This window comes from Terrapene carolina, unplaced genomic scaffold (genome assembly GCF_002925995.2).
Source record: "Terrapene carolina triunguis isolate 2854851 unplaced genomic scaffold, T_m_triunguis-2.0 Scaffold198, whole genome shotgun sequence".
In the NCBI taxonomy this organism is placed as follows: Eukaryota; Metazoa; Chordata; order Testudines; family Emydidae; genus Terrapene; species Terrapene triunguis.
The window spans coordinates 146,676-164,815 of NW_020664549.1; the positions used below are offsets into that span (position 1 = coordinate 146,676).

The following is an 18,140-nucleotide window of genomic DNA, read 5'->3' on the forward strand; positions in this document are numbered from 1 at the left end:
TCTCTGTCACTCGCAAAGTGACCCAGGCAGTCTTCCATTCACTGCCCCACCAGTGCCACTTCCCCAGTGGCGGGTAAGGGAACCCAGGCCCACCCTCTACTCCAGGTCCCAGTCCAGGGACCCTACCACACACAACCAAGGTCAGTTCAGTCCCCAACCTTGCCGCTTACTCACTAGGCTGCTTCTTACCCCGGCACTCCCCAATCTCTGGGGTTTACCAGCCTCTCTATTCCCTCCTCCTAGGGAGTCACCATGGGCTACTTGTCTCTATAACCCCCAAATCCAAGGGAGTGACTACAGACTACCTCCCTACAGTCCCCTGCCTTCTCTCAGCTCCCTGGCTTTATAGAAACCCCTCCTGTTCCTGCACAGGTGAGCTTCCCCTAATTAGAGCTTTCCTCTCAGCCTTCAGCCTAATAGGTTAATTGGCCTATCTGGCCTCCATTAACCCCTTCAGGGCACATGTGTGTGTGGGGGGGGAGGACGACACCCCATCACACAGATAAACAAAGCTACCAAGCAGGCAAGGACGCAGCAGAACATCTATGCCCACCCCCCGCAGGAGAGAGAAGCTTGGTCTGGGTTTTTACTTTCCAGAGACTACATTGTGAAGATTCGCTGGTCTATAAAGATGGGGGGTGGGGGTGAACCTCAAGTGATAAGCAACTGAATCAACTGATTGTATACAATATTATTGTATTATTAAAGTGTATCAAGTAGGTGTTTATGAAAACTAATGACACACTGGTGTTTAATATCATCATAAAATGTATGTATTAAAACTATATAAGGAATTATGGATACTCATTGATATAAGGCTTTACAGTCTATGTCCAAACAAAGGGAGAAACAGGTCTCTCCCGGACAGGAGGGAACGTAATAGCTATTTACCTGTTTCCTATGTAAAGTACGCTTGGTGGAATCAAGACAATGGAAGTTCTGTTTACATACACGGAGATGGAAAGCCCACAGGAAGGGAAGAATGAAGTCATCCTGTCTCTTGAAGCAAAGTCATTATATTTTGGGAGATATAAGCAGAGATACGCAGACAAAAGGGAACAGAGCTCTTGCGAGCTAAGAAGGATGGGTCCTTCAACCAGGGTGGGCTGAAGTCTCTAGGAACTGAATTCCACTTAGGCAAAGATCTTTCACCTAGGAAGACAAGGGAAACCAGCCTCTTGTACTTCTGTGGAAGGTCCTGATAGAGGAAAAAACAGCCATGGCTGGGAAGGAGAATGATTGGTGAGACAAAACATTTTAAACAAAGCCTGTACCTTGATAGATTAAGTTTGTCTTTTAGCTATGTGTTTTTTCACTTGTGTTTGTTGGTAACCCTTTCTAACTTTATTCCTTTTACTTGGCATCACTTAACCTATGTCCTATTGTTAATACAGTTGGGTTTTTTTTACTATAAACTAACTCAGTGCTGTGTTTAAATGGAAGGGTATATTTGCCCCAGTGAAGTTAATAAGCTATGATATTCTTTTGTGACTTAGGGAAAAAATAAACATTGTTTTTTCTGAACTGCCCAGGAGAGGATTGGACATTACAGAGCACATGATTGTGGAAAATTCAGGACTGGGAGTGTGCTGGGGTCACTCTACAAGTAGCAACCAAGGCTGACAGAGACCAGGAGTGTGACTGGTGTGTTGCTGGCAGACTGCTGGGTTCAAGTTGCTGGATCAGAGCTGCCACTACAGAGACACTCAGGGTGTGACCTGCATGTTTGCTGCTCACTGTGAACATCCCAGGCATGGAGTTACAGTAGCATAGCATTTGAGGCACCTACGATTACAGGGCAGGTAGTGACTCAACCCCTCACTGATCTGGATTGCACCCCACACAACCTGACACCCCATTTTACTAAGAAGGAAACTTGGGTCCGGGGATATTAGGTGACCTATTTCTAGTCAACGGTAGAGCCAAGAACACAAGTACCCTGAGGTCCAGTTGCCTGCTGTGAACCCTAGATCATACTGTTTTTCCTTTAGTACAAATGGCTATAGGCCTAAGTTTCTGGTAACACTCCGTGCACGTGCCTTAACTCACGACTCAAAGTGTTTGTATCATGGATCAGTTCAACGGGTGGTTTTAAAAAAATTTAAATATCCAACTAAATAAATAATGTGACCTTCCGAATGTGGTTATTTACAGATTTCAGGAGAGGTTGGGGAACCAGGCATTTGAAAGGAAAATGACTTTCTTGGTGTTCATCTTCTTGCTCTCCCTCTTTCAAGCTGAGTCTGCAAGAAGTAAGTATCTAATAGTGACTAAGTTAAGAGTGTGAGACATGCCGACATTTAGCACAGTCAGTGTAAGGCTAATCTTATATAGCAGATATCAGTGAAGACATAGTTATGACCAAATAGATGAATGTTCTTTATAGCCCTTGCTGATCTCTTGAGACCATTCAGATTAGAGGCAAATCAGCTGATATATCCGATTTCCTGGCTTTCCCATTCCTTGGTCTCTCTCTCTCTTTGGTGTGGTATTTGGTCTGAAATCTCCTGGGAACAAGAGCTGTGTGATGCACTGCAGTTTTTGTCCAGGGGGGCTCACAGAAACCTTTCTACCATTTTGTGGTTTGGATTCCACACCCCGAGTTTCATTTTGAGGTTGGGGTTCAAGTGGACCTAAAATTTCAGTTTAAAGCTTAGCCCAATCAATTTGCCGGAGTTTGGCCCAAAATAATATAATACCCATCATGTTTAGCATTGTTTCTTTTAAAAGATAAAATCAGCCCCAGGGATCTCTGCAAATTCAGCCCCCCCCCCCCCGACCCCTCAAAGGTTCTTGAACCTCAGTGAAACTATGGGCAAAACCTGAGTTTGGGGTTTGCAACAAAACTAGCAGATGAAACCATCATTAAGGAAGAGTTGCCTAGCTCTGACAGGGACGCACTGCTTTGCAAGATTTCAGATATATGCTGCTTTGAGCCAGGATGGAATAATCAGAGCAGTGACTATTTTCACAACTATTTAGTATTTCTGCCTATGATTGAAATCCAAGGTTGCAAGAAAATTAAAAGAACGTTAAAAAGCCAAGTAAGCTAAAACAGTGAGGTTCATTTCAAGTTTGGCATGAAGGTTTGAATTGGTTCTTACTTCATCCAAACCAGTTTAATCATCACTAGTAACTACCACTCTATATTGCCACAGAAATTTCACAGCACTTTCAGAAACAAAGAGGGGTTTGTGGCTAAGGCACTAGATGGAACACAGGAGATTAATTTTTGGCTCTGCCATAGACTCCTTGTGTGACCTTGGGCAAGTCATTTAATTTTTCTTTTGTCTGTCCTGGCTATTTTGACTGAAATCTCTTTGGGGCAGGGATTGTCTCTTACTTTGTGTTTGTAGCTATGTGCCTAGCTCAGTGAAGCCCTTATCTCCATTGGGGCCTGACAGTGTTAGTGTAATAATGACTTGACTTGTGGTGAATAACATGAAACATGTTTCCTCTTGCCAGTTTCAAGTTCAAGCCCCATATTCGGACCGAGGCAGGTGACCGGTTTGCTGGGAGGATCAGTTACTGTGAAATGCTTCTACCCTCGCACCAGTGTGAACCGACATGACAGAAAGTACTGGTGCAAGGAATCAACACGGCAATGTGTGACCGTCATTTCTTCCAGTGGCTACACTGCTCAAGACTTCACTGGCAGAGCGACAATCACAGACTTCCCAGAGCAAGGCATCTTCACCATTGAGATCTCAAAGCTAGTGGAAAAGGACATCGGCTTTTATAAATGTGGCATTGGTCTCGTAAATAGAGGTCTTTCCTTCCGAGTCAAGCTGGATGTTTCCAAGGGTAGCTACAGCCTGGGGGCTTCTTATATTATTATTACCAAAAAAAAATAATTGTGTTTGGGAAATCTATCCATCGACAATATCCAAGAGAGCAAGGTGATTGGTACCTTGAGTAATAACCAAGATCTCTGCATTTCTAGCACCCCCATCGCTGTAATGTAAAGGTACCATATAAAAATGGAGATGTACACTAATTCTGTTCAAGGCAGCCAAAATTCCTTGATTTATCTACTCTCCTGAGTGGAAAGTGTTAACTCAGCAAAAATAAAGGTTGTAATTTACAACACCATATGCGATCATGTGGTGCAGCATAGCATAGTACAGGACACTACAATATGGTCTACTGTAGTATGGGAGAGTAAACAGTGCCATATGACATAGTGTAGAAGCATATGATATGGTGCACAGAAGCATGGTGCATTAAGATATCCTGCAATGCAGTGCATATGGGATGGCCTGGTACAAAATGATGCAGGGTTGAAAAGTATGGGAATGTGTATGGAGGTATGGTACAGTAGGGTATACTATACTGGAGTAGACTCTGGTACAGTCTGGGGAAGTATAGAAGAGTAGGATTACTGCAGTACAATCGGGCATGGTATAGAAGAGTGTTGTAAACCGCAATACAGTCTGGGTTCTGGATACTCACTTGGACTATCATTCACACAGGTCCAAACGTGCCCGAAGAAGCCGAACTCTATTACATCGAGCTGGGAGGTTCTGTGACCATCAACTGCGCGTTTGGCACGGAATATGGTAGTGAGAGGAAGTACATGTGCAAAATGGGGGAAATCGGCTGCTCTAATGTCATCGACACCTACGGGAATGTTAACGAAAACTACAAAGGGAGAGTTTTGCTGAGCCCTCAGGAGCTTGATGGGTCATTCAGCCTCTATATGACCCAGCTGAGGAAAGAAGATTCAGGTGTATATTTGTGTGGGGCTGGGGCTTACGGAGAGAAAGGAGAATCCAAAGAACTGGATGTGCATGTCTACCAAGGTGAGCGATGGGCAGGGTGTGTAGATTTCAGCCATTCCAACAGTCTGAAGAGATTAATATTTTATTTCCTAAGGGTCTGAGTTTCCCTTGAAAATCTCACTGATACTCTTAATTTTATCTAGAGAGAATAAGAATTGTGCTCGTTGTTCTTTTATGTTTTCATCTATTTAGCTACCAACAGTGTCCTATGTGCGTCACAGACAAATAAGAAGACAAAAGTCCCTTTCCCAAAGACTCTATGTTGCAATCTCCATTGTGTGTTGACAGCAGGGGTTTAAACCTGAGTCTTCATCAGAAAAGCTATCGCTTGAGTTGAAGGAGTAACTCCATTAGTAGGTAGCAGTGATAGGCTGTAATCCTCTCCGTGAACCAGCCTTTAGAGAAGGTCATGATGGCCCATGCAAAAGGCAAATTCTCTTTACAAATTTGGGATGAGCAAACTCTTGCTTGACCCATTTAACTGGCTTATCGTAAATGCAGACTATAGAAGGAAAAAAAACCCGGACACATTTTCCTAACCAGTAGGCTGCCCTGCCTAAGCAATTTTTAGAAATAGTGATCCAATATGAAGAGAAAGAACTACAGAATTTAGAAAAGGCTAGAGCCCGTTAGAGCCCATACAGTTTACCCCCTCAGCCATCCCAGGATCGCTCCTGACAATCTATTCTCCAGTCTAGTTTTAAATGTCTCCCACGATGGGGCTTCCACCACTTTCTTTGGGAGACTACTGCACGTTAGAAGAGATCTCCCTTTGCATAATCTGCCTGCTGCAAATTAGCCTCATTGCTTCGTTCTGGATTAGTTTCCGAAGCACAAGTGCAAAGAGTAGATGCTCTAGGCAATAAGCCAAAGGTATTTCTATGCTCAGTTGGATGCACTAACAGGCTTAGGGCAGGTCTACACTACCGCTTAAGTCGATCTAACTTACGATGCTCAGGGGTGTGAAAAAGTCCCCACCCCACCCTCCGAGTGATGCAAGTTTCGCACTGTTCACACCAGCGGTATGTCAGCAGGAGACACTCTCCTGCCAACATAGTTTACGCCACTCGCCAAGGTGGAGTAATTATGCCGACTGGAGAGGGCGTCTTCTGTCTTCACTTGACGGGCTACAGCGGCGCAGCTGCGCCGATGCAGAGCTTGTGTAGACTTGCCTTTAGTGGCTGCTGTTCCTCTTGAGTTATGTGTGGCTCTTATTGCTCCACTTGTGTTTGGGTTCCCGGATGTTTGGAGAAGACATTGTTTGGCCTGATGCCATGCCATTGTGCCCCGGGTTTCTCCACAGGTTCCAAGTGAAGGGGACACCAAAACTTCTCATGAACCATTCATGCTAAACCTTAATCAACAAGGAAATGCCCATTATCGTTGGTGTCCTTGCTGGCTCTCTTGACAGAACGACAGGTCTGTGGAGGACTGAACTACTCTCTGGCTTCTAGGGGGGTCCCTCCAGTTCAGGATTGAGGCACAAGGGCCAGATCCAAAGTCCACGGAAGTCAGGGGAAAGACTCTCATTATTCCACTGGGGGCTGGCAGGAGGCAGTGTGTGAGGGAAACTTGAGCTCTCACTGGCCAGGCTGTGACTGTTCTGTTCTGCAGTCACCAGCGTTGTCAGTCTGTTCTACCCCTCTACCCCGATATAACGCGACCTGATATAACACCAATTCGGATATAACGCAGTAAAACAGTGCTCCGGGGGGGGGCGGGGCTGCGCACTCCGGTGGATCAAAGCAAGTTCGATATAATACGGTTTCACCTATAACGTGGTAAGATTTTTTGGCTCCCGAGGACAGCGTTATATCAAGGTAGAGGTGTATTTCATCCCTGCAATTAACTTTACTTTAAAATGTTTTTTTATAAGGAACAGACCCAACCAAACAACCACATGAGGCACATGCAGCATGCATGTTATCACAGCATGAAATGTGTGAGAGGAGTCTAACAGAACGTGTTCCATTTTGTATCTCCAGAGACATCTGTCCCCCAGGGACCACACGTAATAAATGGAGTCATAGGAGGTTCAGTGTCTGTCGAATGCCACTATGATCCACGGGGGAATTACACTATCAAGTACTGGTGCAAATGGAGGAAGAATGGATGCAATCAGTTAATAACCAACCTTGCGAGTATGACAGATTCATATGAAGGAAGGATAGTCCTGCATGATAACCCGGAAAACGGAACATTCACGGTAATAATGAACCAGCTGACAGCAGGGGATGCAGGATATTACTGGTGTATGACGGATGGAGATATGGAAAGGAAATCTACAAAGGAGCTGAAGATTATAGATGGTATGAAAGCACATGTAGTGATTAGTGTCTCTGCCAGCACAAGCGATATGGGTACTTTATCTTTGTTCCTCCCAAAGCAGCATCAAAGAGCAGAGCCTTGTTTTCCTGAGAACTATTTTCTAATTCTTAGCTTCATAATCTTAATGGGTAAAGCTTGACATTTCAAGGTACAAATTAGAGCTGGTGGAAATTTTTCTAAAAAGTACAAGATTTCAACAGAAACTTTTTTTGGACAACGTTTGACATTTTTTGGCAAAGTTTTCACTAATTTCCCACCAAACATTTTCACTGTTTTTCAAGCTTTTCTGACACAAATGCTATTTAAATACCATATATACACTATAAAGTACATAGGGATGTATGGATACATATATCCCTATGCATATATAGTACATTTAAGTGTTACGAAAGCAATATAAGGTGCATTTACCCTCATAGATACACTCTGTACCATGTAGTTACATAGTAATTATATATTCCTGTTAACACCTTGTTGATAACAGTACTTCTGCATATTAATTGTTCAAGTCATTAATATCAGCCTCACTGTTTTGTTTCCCTTCTAACAGGGCAACCTGGTTTAACAGGACCGAAACAGATTGATGCAGTCATTGGTACACGGGTCACTATACCATGCTCTTATCCATGCAAATATTATTCTTACCAGAAATATTGGTGCAAGTGGCGTAATACTGGCTGCCAAACTCTCATCTCCTCTGAGCAAAACCAAACCGGCCTGGTTGTCAACTGTGACAAGGAGAAGAGGACACTCTACCTAACTTTTGACCAAGTAATACAGGCAGACCAAGGGTGGTATTGGTGTGGAGTGAGCCATTCTGGTCACTATGGGGAAACCATGGCAGTGTTCCTGACAGTAAATGGAGGTGAGCTTCAGGATTTATTGCAGGACAAAACAGGCAAGGTTTTCTCTGTAGCCACGATAATGGTGTCATTCCATTGAGAGGCACTATCTCGAAACAACAACCAAGTGGTGGTATTTGAGAACATCATAATCTCCTCTGCCTAGGACAGACCACACTTTCTGTTTCACTAAGGATCTCACGGTATTCACAACGTTTATCGCTGTAACTCTCATTCACACATTGGTTACAACATTCTTCCATTTTCCAGTCACTGTAACAAGTCTGGAAAAAGAATTGAATCTGCACCACTTTTACATTTCAGCCCCCTATTATTTATTAATTATTATTATTATTTATATTTCAGCAGCACTGAGAAGGCTTGGCCAAGACCAGGGTCCCTTTGAGCTCATAAGAGAGACTCCCTGCCCCCAAAAGCTTACAGTTTACATAGAGAAGAGCACAGGGAACAAGAAAATAAGGACTATTGTGCTATTTAATAGATGGGGAACTCGATTGCTCAACTCCATCTCAGTACATTTAAAATAAAGATGATTTTTTCTTGGGATAGAGGGTTGGAGGAAGTTAGGGGCAAACACAACCATGTGGTATTGGAAACCTAAACCCAATATCCTTGTGTTAACTAATGCATGAGAACCAGGAAGAGCAACGGCTAGAAATGAAAGGGAACCAGTGTCCTTGCTGAGTGAAATGCAAAAAGTAACATGCAATATAAATGGTGATACGCATATCAAATATTTGAATCGTATTCTGGAGCATACTAGTAACACAGCTAGGGATTAAAAACCATCTTTTTAATACATGGCTAGGAAGACCACTCAAGATTTTCTTATGAGGTCATTTGGTAAAAGTTACTCCTGTTTTAAAAAGTCACTTAGGAATCAAAGTCTCATTGAAAATCAATGGGAACATTTTGAAAAAGAGATTTAGGCACTTTTGAAAATGGTCTTATTTATGAATCAAGTACTGACAATATATTGGTTTCTCTCTCTCTCTCTCTCTCTCTCTTTGCTGTGATGTTGGATGCAAATAACACACCATTCTCATCTACTACTGTTTGAAACTAAAGATGCAATCCCTCCCAATACAAAATCTGAAGATGCCAATATTTCCAACACAGGCTCTGAAAATAGTAATGATCCCCAAAACAGAGGCGGGGTCATAGATGACAACTCTTTACCAAGGTCAGTCCATCGAAGACTTTGTTCCAAAGTGGTTTGGAAAAGAATAAGAATTCCCCTGCGCCATCCAACCTGTCCATTTTCACAACCAAACTTTTTTTATAGTTCTCATGTATTCTGATATGTTCAATTCCAATGAGTACTAATTACTGTCAGAAACTGTCCGTTCATGTTTCCCAGCAAAATTTTGCCCATATCAAAATTTTGGCTCAGCTTTGGGTAATCATCTAAACTCTGAATGTTTATACACTCTGAACTCCAATTTTTTTACTTTTGTCCATCATTTCTCATAATGCCATTTGGCAAATACTCATTCTTCTAAGGCTTCTGTTGGTACAAAGGTTGCAATATGTTCTAGTAGCTAGAACAGCACACTGGGGTCCAGGAACCTGGAACGCTCATTCCCTTTGGGATCGGGAGAAGCCAATTCACCCATCCCAAAATGGGGATAAAGATATTTATCTGCCTCATTGGGATGTCAAGATGCTTTATTAATTGTTTATTAATAGCTCTGACATCTGTAGATGAATATCACTATGTGAATGCAATGATGATTTTGTTCTGAAAAATCCCACTTGATTCTGAATTTTGAATTCGGCCATCCATGATTTTGCCATTGTGAAGCATTTCTGCGTACATAACTGTGCACAAGCTTTCTATATAGATCTTCTAGGCTATGCTGGTTCATCTGTGTTATACAGCCCTGTATAGAGCAATATAAAGTCACAAGGATCACACATGTGTATTGCTCAATTGCTCCCTTTCCAGCTCACCGGAACATGACAGCTCTAAGGTGATTCTCTCAGTTCTGCTCCCCATTGCTGCTGTGTGTCTGCTCCTTGCTACAGTCTTTGTGGTTGTTAAATTTAGGCTCCTGAAGCGCACAGGTGAGTCCTAACTTTCTTTATTGGCCTTCCAGGGGGCTTAGGGAATACTGTAGATCTGGAGGTAGAGGGTATATGACATGTACAACAGTCTCTGTACTGGTATGGGCTGCTTCTATGAGCCTCCCCCTGTCAGAGCACTCATATAGGAATGGTGGGAACAGCATCCCAGCCTTTTGCCCCAGAACAAAGCAACTCCATATAAAACATTGTTGGCAAAGTATATGTATGGCTGGACTCAATAATATTTTTGTACTTTAGAGCACTTTACATCTAGCTGATTGACCCTCCCACCATCCCATTTTACAGACAGGGAAAATGAGGCTATAACGGGAGCCGTGTCTTCCTGGCATTAGAGCATCCGCTCCACCAGCCCTGTGCTCAGATCTACTGCCTTCTCTCTCTAAAAATCAGGCAGTAGCAGAAAGCTCGAAGAAAGCCTGTCCTCCTGAGACATCTAGCCTGGTTTCCATACCAAAGAGGCTCAGATAAATATCTGAGTGCTACTAGCATCAGAATCTTTTGCAGGTCATCCAGTGCTAATAGATGTGTGCGTGGCTGAGGAGGGAGAGGGTATGGCTACTAGTGAGACATTTACCTTGAAAGTATAAAACAAAGGAGCTCATTGTATTAAATAATGTTGTGTGCGTATGTCTGCTCCCTGCCTCCCTTTTAACAGATTTGGTTTCGGTTGGAAGCTACAGAACAAACATTAGCCTGTCAGAATTTGAGAATTCCAGAGATTATGGAGCGAAGGACAACGTGGGCATACATGATGCTCAGGAGACCCAGCTAGGAGGAGTGGATGGTAAGTTCCATATTTACCACCCATAACGTATCTTGAGGTAAAGAAATGACTGGCCTAGGGGATAGTACATATAAAGAGGATTCTGCATTGAGGCTGCTGGCTATAGAAAAGATACTGGAATCTTTTCTCACTTCGTTGTGCAAAAGCAAAACTTAAAAAAAAATGTATCTAGCAAGCAACTGCAAACTGGATGGTTTCTACAATGGACTAAATGTATTACATATAAAACAGATTCTCCCAGAAGTGCTTACAATATTAAATGCAAAGTAATGCATATTGGAAAAATTAAACTAAACTACACACACAAAACTAGCTAAATTAGCTGCTAATACTCAAGAAAGAGATCTTGCATTCATCATGGATAGTTCTCTGAAAACATCTGCTTTTTTTGACTGCAGTGGCAGTCAAAAAAAAAGCTAACAGAATGCTAGAAACCATTAGAAAAAGAATAGATAGTAAAAAAGAAAATATCTTAAAGCCACTATACACATGCTTGGTACACCCACACCTTGAATACAATGGGCAGTTCTGCTTGAATAAGGATGTGTTATTTACCCCTTCACATAACACACTAGAATTAAGAGTCACCCAATTAAATTAATAGCAGGGTTAAAACAAACCAAAAGAAGAACGTAGTCACACAATACATAGTCAACCTGGGGAACTTGTTGACATGGGATGTGGTGAAGGCCAAAAGTATAATTAGGTTCAAAAGAGAATTAGTTAAGTTCATGGAGGATAGGGTCATCAATGGCTATTAGCCAAGGTGGTCAGGGATGCAACCTCATGCTCCAGGTGTCCCTAAACCTCCAACGGCCAGAAGCCGGGATTGGATGACAGAGTGCATCACTTAAAATTACCCTGTTCTGTTCATTCACTCTGAAGCATCTGGCACCAGACACTGTCAGAAGACAGGATACTGGGCTAGATGGACCATTGGTCTGACCCCCGATAGCCATTCTTATATAAAAGCACAAATCGGAACAATAGAGACTTGGTCTCTGATCTCAGCATCTTTCACAAGTACTAAAGTCACAAGAAATAGTTAAAATCTCTTTTATCTTTTTGGTAGTTGGGATTATTGTTTGAATGACAAGCCTAAAAGTTCCAGTACCTAGACCGTCAAACTCAGTGTGTGGATAATAGAGTCACTGGTGATTGTCATCTTTGGAAACAGAAAATAAAACTTTTTTAAAGAAACATCAAAGATGTTTGTTCTCCCCTAGAAATCTAGAGGCTTCCCTGGCTCAATACGCAGGGATGCTTAGCACGTAATTCAGGTGCAGCACAGTTGGTTCATGGGCAAGGTGGTGTCGTTGGTGCATTTGCAAAAGCTTTATAGTGCCAGTGCTTCAGCCTGACATCCATCCCAGAGAAGAAGTTGTACCCTGAACATCAGCAGCAGTTTAGTGCATGTAGGAGCTACTGAATAAGTGGGGCTTAGCCTACACTGCATGATCTCCCATGCAGAGTACCCTAACATCTTCTATGCTTTTCAGAATTTATAACTACCCCTGGCAATGCTGAAGGTGCAGAAGAACCACCGAAGGTGAAAAGGGTAAGAACAGCTAGAATATATAACCCAAGGTGCTGCATGCAGCCTAGTCTTTCTTTCAGGCAGCAGAACATCAGCAGCAAAAGCTCCTCTTTCCCCCTGTATGCCCTATTTATGGTCAACTATTTCTCAATTAGCAGCCTATTAAGAATCACACCTGCAGCCTCTCCACTGGAGTTTCTAACCCTTTACTGCACCTACATCATTAGAGCATAGAACTTAACAGCAGTCACTTAGCTTTGATTCATGGTTTCAGTTCAGCTGGAAATATTAGCAGGTGTTATTGTTCTGGAAGCCTGAGTCTAGGTGAGGAGACTGATAAATCCAAAACTGCCAGATTTACTGGATCAATAGAAGCTGTGAGCCTGCCACAGTGATCCAGCTGCTTTCGAGTTCTTTCCTGTTAAACCAAGTAGTTCTCTAATGCCGGGAAGGAGTGCTGTACGGTGGTTTTAGTAGGAGAACTAGAAGCCTGGATTGCTGTGTTTTTTTGCAAAGTCTACTGCTGACTGTGTGTGTGATTGCAGGAAAGTCACTTTAACCAACTGTAAAATGAAATAAAGGTACTCTCACCTCCCGCCGGAGTGCTGTAAGGCTTAGTTACAGATTAGTGTTCCTCAAGCTGTCAACAACTATTAAAAAAAAAGTCCACAACAAATAGTTCTAGGTGCCCTAACAATTAATGGTGCCAGGAGCCCAACCAGTAAATCAAAGCATCAGAAAAGCCCCTTACACCTTTAGGAACTTGCCCCCCAAATCGTTAGAGAATAAATAGGCTTTTGCAGCATTGCCAGAAAGCCACATTTGGGCTATTTTGGACCAAGAAGGTGAGAATAGGGAACAAGTTCCAAAGTTCTCATGAAGAATGCCCTTCTAGTATCTTTGAATTCACTGGTTTGTAAATTTATTTGAGATCCTTAGCTGAAAGTCACCCAGGAAGTGCAAAGTGTCTTTATGATATGAGAAAATTTTGGAAATACAGCAGCTTATGACACTTCCTTTAGAACAGGCAAATCTTATGCCAGTTTCAACAGAACTAAAACAGGATGCAGTGAAGGGCACATTGCAAAGAATTCCAGTTTTCCAAAACTTGGGACACTTCTCTGAAGTTGATCCAAAGGACCTGAACCTCTTGAGTAGGCAACAGTATGACAAAAGGATTCTCTCAGTGGTAGCAATGTTGGGTACCTTGTTCGCATTGGATACATTGGTCTCTTTACACATTGGCTCTGCATAGCACCTTCAGTGTCTGTAGGGTGACCAGACAGCAAGTGTGAAAAATTGGGATGGGGGTAGGAGGTAATAGGCATCTATATAAGAAAAAGCCCCAAATATCGGGACTGTCCCTATAAAATCGGGACATCTGGTCACCCTAAGTGTCTGCTGCCTCCTTGGTTCTTCTGGGGAAGTCTGAATAATGTGATTCCTCTCCTTTTACTCAGGGCTCCAAGGAGGAAGCTGATATTGCTTACAGCACATTCCTGCTTCAAGCGAACAAAGTAGCCCAGGGCGAGGCTTAGCAAGTTCCTCGACTGTCCCAGTACAATCGCTTCTGAAGATGGGACAAGGAAAAAGCAATAATGATTGAAAACACTCCTGTGTTCTGAATCAGTGAACAACAGATCTGCAAGTTGCACTATTTCTTACTGTCAAGCAAACATTTTAATGCATCTAGATCTTTCAGTTCCTCAAAGATTTTTAATGAGGTTGTGCGTGGTGATATAATAAGAATCTTCTGGCCAAAAATAAGTTGCCTTGGGGAAGTTGAACCCTCAGAAGTTTGATTTTTTTCTTTTTTTAGGGCAAAGGATCTCATTTCAAGCAGATTTGAGGTGAAATATCAATAAAGCTCTAATGCCTTTGCTTTCCTGCAGGCTGAGCTCACACCTTTTGGAGTTCACCAAGCCCCAAGGATGGCAATGACCTAAGGATGCATTTAAGATTCACATCTCATTTGATTTTAAAGCACCAGGAGATATTTTAGAACAATGTGAGTCTCTCTTTTGATTCCTGTGAGCTTTTTAATCTATAAGGTAGTAGCTGTAGGGCAGACAAGTAGCCTGAAATTGTTTTTTTCTTCACAGCCAATAAAGAATCTGATTGTATTTTAGCAAATCAGTAATTCTGTTCAATTTCTGATACCACATGGAGTGAATGCCATGGGAAGAGGCACATTTTTGCAAGGGGCTGGCCAGGGATAAAAAAACACTTGGGATTTGGGGTTATCTCCTAGTTTTTGTCACTCAAAACCAGAAACCTCTGGAGATACCAGGTACATTTATGCCATACTGTAACACATACAGTTAGGGCTAGATTCTCTCCTGTGCTGGGATCTGCTCATTATAGTGGAGTAAGAATGCGGGTTGTCTGGGAGCCAGTCAAGATCTCAGGGTAAATTACAGCAGCACAGGGGGATTAGAAAGATTGGCATCTAACTCTTATCTCTTGCTGGTCCATCTTCTAGGTGCCAAGAACACTCATAACAAGCCCTCCTATGTTCCTCCCAGGGTCTGCACTAACATAACTGGTCCTCAAGGAACCGTACACCAACTGAGAATTGGTAGAGCACAACTGTGCTCAGCTACCCATCCTCTCCTGTCCCCAGCACTTCCCCTACCCCAGGGATGGGTGATTACTGGCACAGGAAATGGAGGTGCCTGGCTTTTCACCAAGGGGGTTCTCATCTGGCCCGATTCTGGCTTCTTTATGCCCCTTGCGCAGTGCAAAGGAGCTGGTTTGAGGAAGAAAATCTGACCCAGGTTAAACCCTTATCTCTTGCCATCCTGACTTCTAGGTGCCAGGATCCCCTCTGGTTGGGCCTTCTCGTCTCCCTTCTGAGATCATCAGGGTAACAGGCCACCGGCACTGACTGTCAATTGAACTCCAGTGGCTGTCTCAGATATGGAGATGGGCTAAAGCAGAGGGAACAAACAGCTTCACACTCGCTATCAATAGAATCCTTCATCCAGAGAACCAAAAGATCTGGTTAGGATCCTGAGGTAGGGATACTGACCTTCCTCATTCCATAGCGTTTGGTACAGAAAACACACCTGACCAGCCAGCAATCTATTGACACAGGCTCCCGTCTCATCTCTGTGAAGGGCAGCTGGGGCGGCAGCAAGTTTAGGGCAAAAAGACCTTGTGTTTGGGACATTTCGAATTATTTCATGCTCACTGCAGCATCTGGGGCCCTGTGTGCTGGTTTCTGTGCTGCTTCTGAGACTTGGAAAAGCCATGGGAGAAATTAATAAAAAATAGCACAACGTACAAACAAGTCTGAGTCCTTTGGTTAGTGCCAGATCCTTGTACTTCTATAACCAACCTGTTCTCTTGCTGCCTTATTTGTGAACTATTAAAAGTTTTATACGTTAACTATTATTTCTATGACAGTACTCCTAGGGACCACAGTCATGGGTCAGGTCCCTCAAAGAGCTTACAATCTGAGTATAAGAGGAGAGACAAGAGGTGGAGACAGACAGGGGAACAAAGTAACAACGAGACAAAACCGGTCAGCATGAAAAGCAGGTGGTCTCAGCAAATCAGCTGCCTAAGCACTGTCCTTAAACAGAGCAGTGAATGAACACATTTCACTTTGCTGAAGACATTAGATAGGGCCTTTGCCGTAATGAGGTTCCAACCAAACATACACAAATACAAAACATGGGACGGTGGTTCACACGTGAGAGGGTACAAGGGAAAATGTTGGAAAGTTTCATGGAGGGTTTTCAGAAGGGGGGTGCTTGACACGTGGAAAGCGGGAGGCTGTTTCAGGGAGAGGAGGCATGAGACAGAGTGGGAGAATCTTGCCCGCATGCTCGGGGTTCTGCTGATCGCCATATTTGGGGTCGGGAAGGAATTTTCCTCCAGGGTAGATTGGCAGAGGCCCTGGAGGTTTTTCGCCTTCCTCCGCAGCATGGGGCAGGGGTCGCTTGCTGGAGAATTCTCTGCGACTTGAAGTCTTTAAATCATGATTTGGGGACTTCAACAGCTGAGTCAAGGAAGAGAATTATTCCAGGAGTGGGTGGGTCAGCTTTTGTGGCCTGCATCATGCGGGAGGTCAGACAAGATGATCATAATGGTCCCTTCTGACCTTAAAGTCTATGAGTCTATGAGAAAAAGGAGAAGTGAAGAGTTTTAAACCCCACTCAGACGTTTCGAACATGGATCCTGATCCAAAGTCCATTGGAGTCAATGGGAGTCTTTCCAATGACTTTGATGGGCTTTGATTCAGGTCTATTGGGTCTGACTCCCCTCTCAGTAACACCAGTATAAACAAGGGGACGTCACTGCCCTGAAGTCAGTGGCATTGCCATGATGTGAAACTGGTGTAAACAGGAAGAAAATCAGGCCCATAGTCTTCATGTTCAAGAAAATGTTCTGACAAGTTCTCGGTTCCACAGGGTTCCATGACGACACCCGCAGTGCAGGCAGTGTTATTTCCTGACCTCGCCACCCGCCTACTTCAGAGAAAGCCCTTGTGGTTTGTCAGAGCTGGGAGGAAGCATGAGAGCTTTGCTCGGCTACTAGGAGGGGACGATGCTAGCGATAACACTGAAGCTAGCAAAAGGGGCAGACCCTGCCTCACACCACCTGCTCGGAGATGCATGAACACTTCCTATATTACTGTACCACACACTATAAGCAAAAATAGGCTGTTTTTTTTTAAGTAACACTGACTTGGTTCTCACAACCTATAAAAGGGATATAAATACATATTGGCCAAAGGAAGGGTGTGCCTGCTATGGGCCACTCATGTATCACCCTATTATAGGGTGACCAGATAGCAAGAGTGAAAAATTGGGACAAGGGTTGGGGGGGTAATAGGCACCTATATAAGTCAAAGCCCCAAATATCAGGACTGTCCCTATAAAATCGGGACATCTGGTCACCCTACCCTATTAATTCCTTCAGTGAAAGCACTGATTGGAGGTCAGTGATGCTACATGTCTTTATTTTAATAATGTGCGGCTGAAAGGAACCAGGCGGACAGCCCTGGAGACCGGGAACCATGGAAGAGTTCCAAGGAGGACAGCAGGAAAGCGAGGCTGCCTCCCTCCACAAGCCCTATGCACCTCAGCCCGAAGGACCAGGGGAGAGAGAGAGAGAGTTTGCTCTCTGTATCTAGGCTCCTTCCCTTTGTTTTTTCACCCTCTCTCACTGTCTTCCCCAGCTTTACTCATTGTTTTTTCCCACCGGATTGTCACTCTCACTTCCCCTTGGTGCTCCCTTTCCCACACTCTTGCTCAAGCAGAACATGAAAGCAGGAACATCCAAGATCAGCCTGAACTCTGGGACTCCGGTAGTTCAAATAGGGTTGAAATAACCTCATGCCGTATTGGTGATGCTAAGCATAATTGGCCTGACTCTACGGGCATGTCTACACGGCAGAGGTGTCACTGCAGCATGTGTAGACATACCCAAAATAGATATCTAGCTAGCTCCAAAAACGAGAGCAGTGAAGCCATGGCAGCACAGGGTGCAGCTTGGGCTAGTCACTCGAATACATATCCAGAGTCCTGGATGGGCTTTCGCAGCCCATGCTGCCACCCGTGCTTTTGTGGGTGTTACTGGAGCTAGCTAGATCCAACCTAGCTCAGGTATGTCTACACATGCTACAACTTCCTTTGACTCAGAGTGCCCCTTTGCGTGCATCAGCTTAACTTTGGGTGTGCTGAGGGCACTGTTTGTTTTGTGGGCTTTTTTGTGAAAAACTCATCTTTATTTTCCAGAAATATACACGC

General features: G+C 43.6%; 1 protein-coding gene across 1 annotated transcript; it reads left to right on the forward strand.

Annotated features, from left to right (window-relative positions):
- Positions 1–2,160: 2,160 nt before the first annotated feature.
- LOC112118430 (polymeric immunoglobulin receptor) lies at positions 2,161–13,919 on the forward strand. Its single transcript, XM_029912296.1, has 10 exons — positions 2,161–2,252; positions 3,466–3,804; positions 4,473–4,802; positions 6,767–7,090; positions 7,660–7,974; positions 9,041–9,155; positions 9,921–10,039; positions 10,716–10,844; positions 12,344–12,402; positions 13,842–13,919. The coding sequence occupies exons 1-10, from the start codon at positions 2,195–2,197 to the stop codon at positions 13,917–13,919; spliced, it is 1,866 nt and encodes a 621-aa protein (XP_029768156.1). The 5' UTR covers positions 2,161–2,194.
- The last annotated feature ends 4,221 nt before the right edge of the window (positions 13,920–18,140 follow it).

Bases quoted from the DNA above. Each gene is read 5' to 3' on its own strand.
- LOC112118430 (XM_029912296.1), top strand. From the start codon at position 2,195: ATGACTTTCTTGGTGTTCATCTTCTTGCTCTCCCTCTTTCAAGCTGAG. The intron at 2,253-3,465 runs GTAAGTATCTAA...TCCTCTTGCCAG, and splicing joins TCAAGCTGAGTCTGCAAGAA to TTTCAAGTTCAAGCCCCATA. The intron at 7,975-9,040 runs GTGAGCTTCAGG...TTGAAACTAAAG, and splicing joins GTTCCTGACAGTAAATGGAG to ATGCAATCCCTCCCAATACA.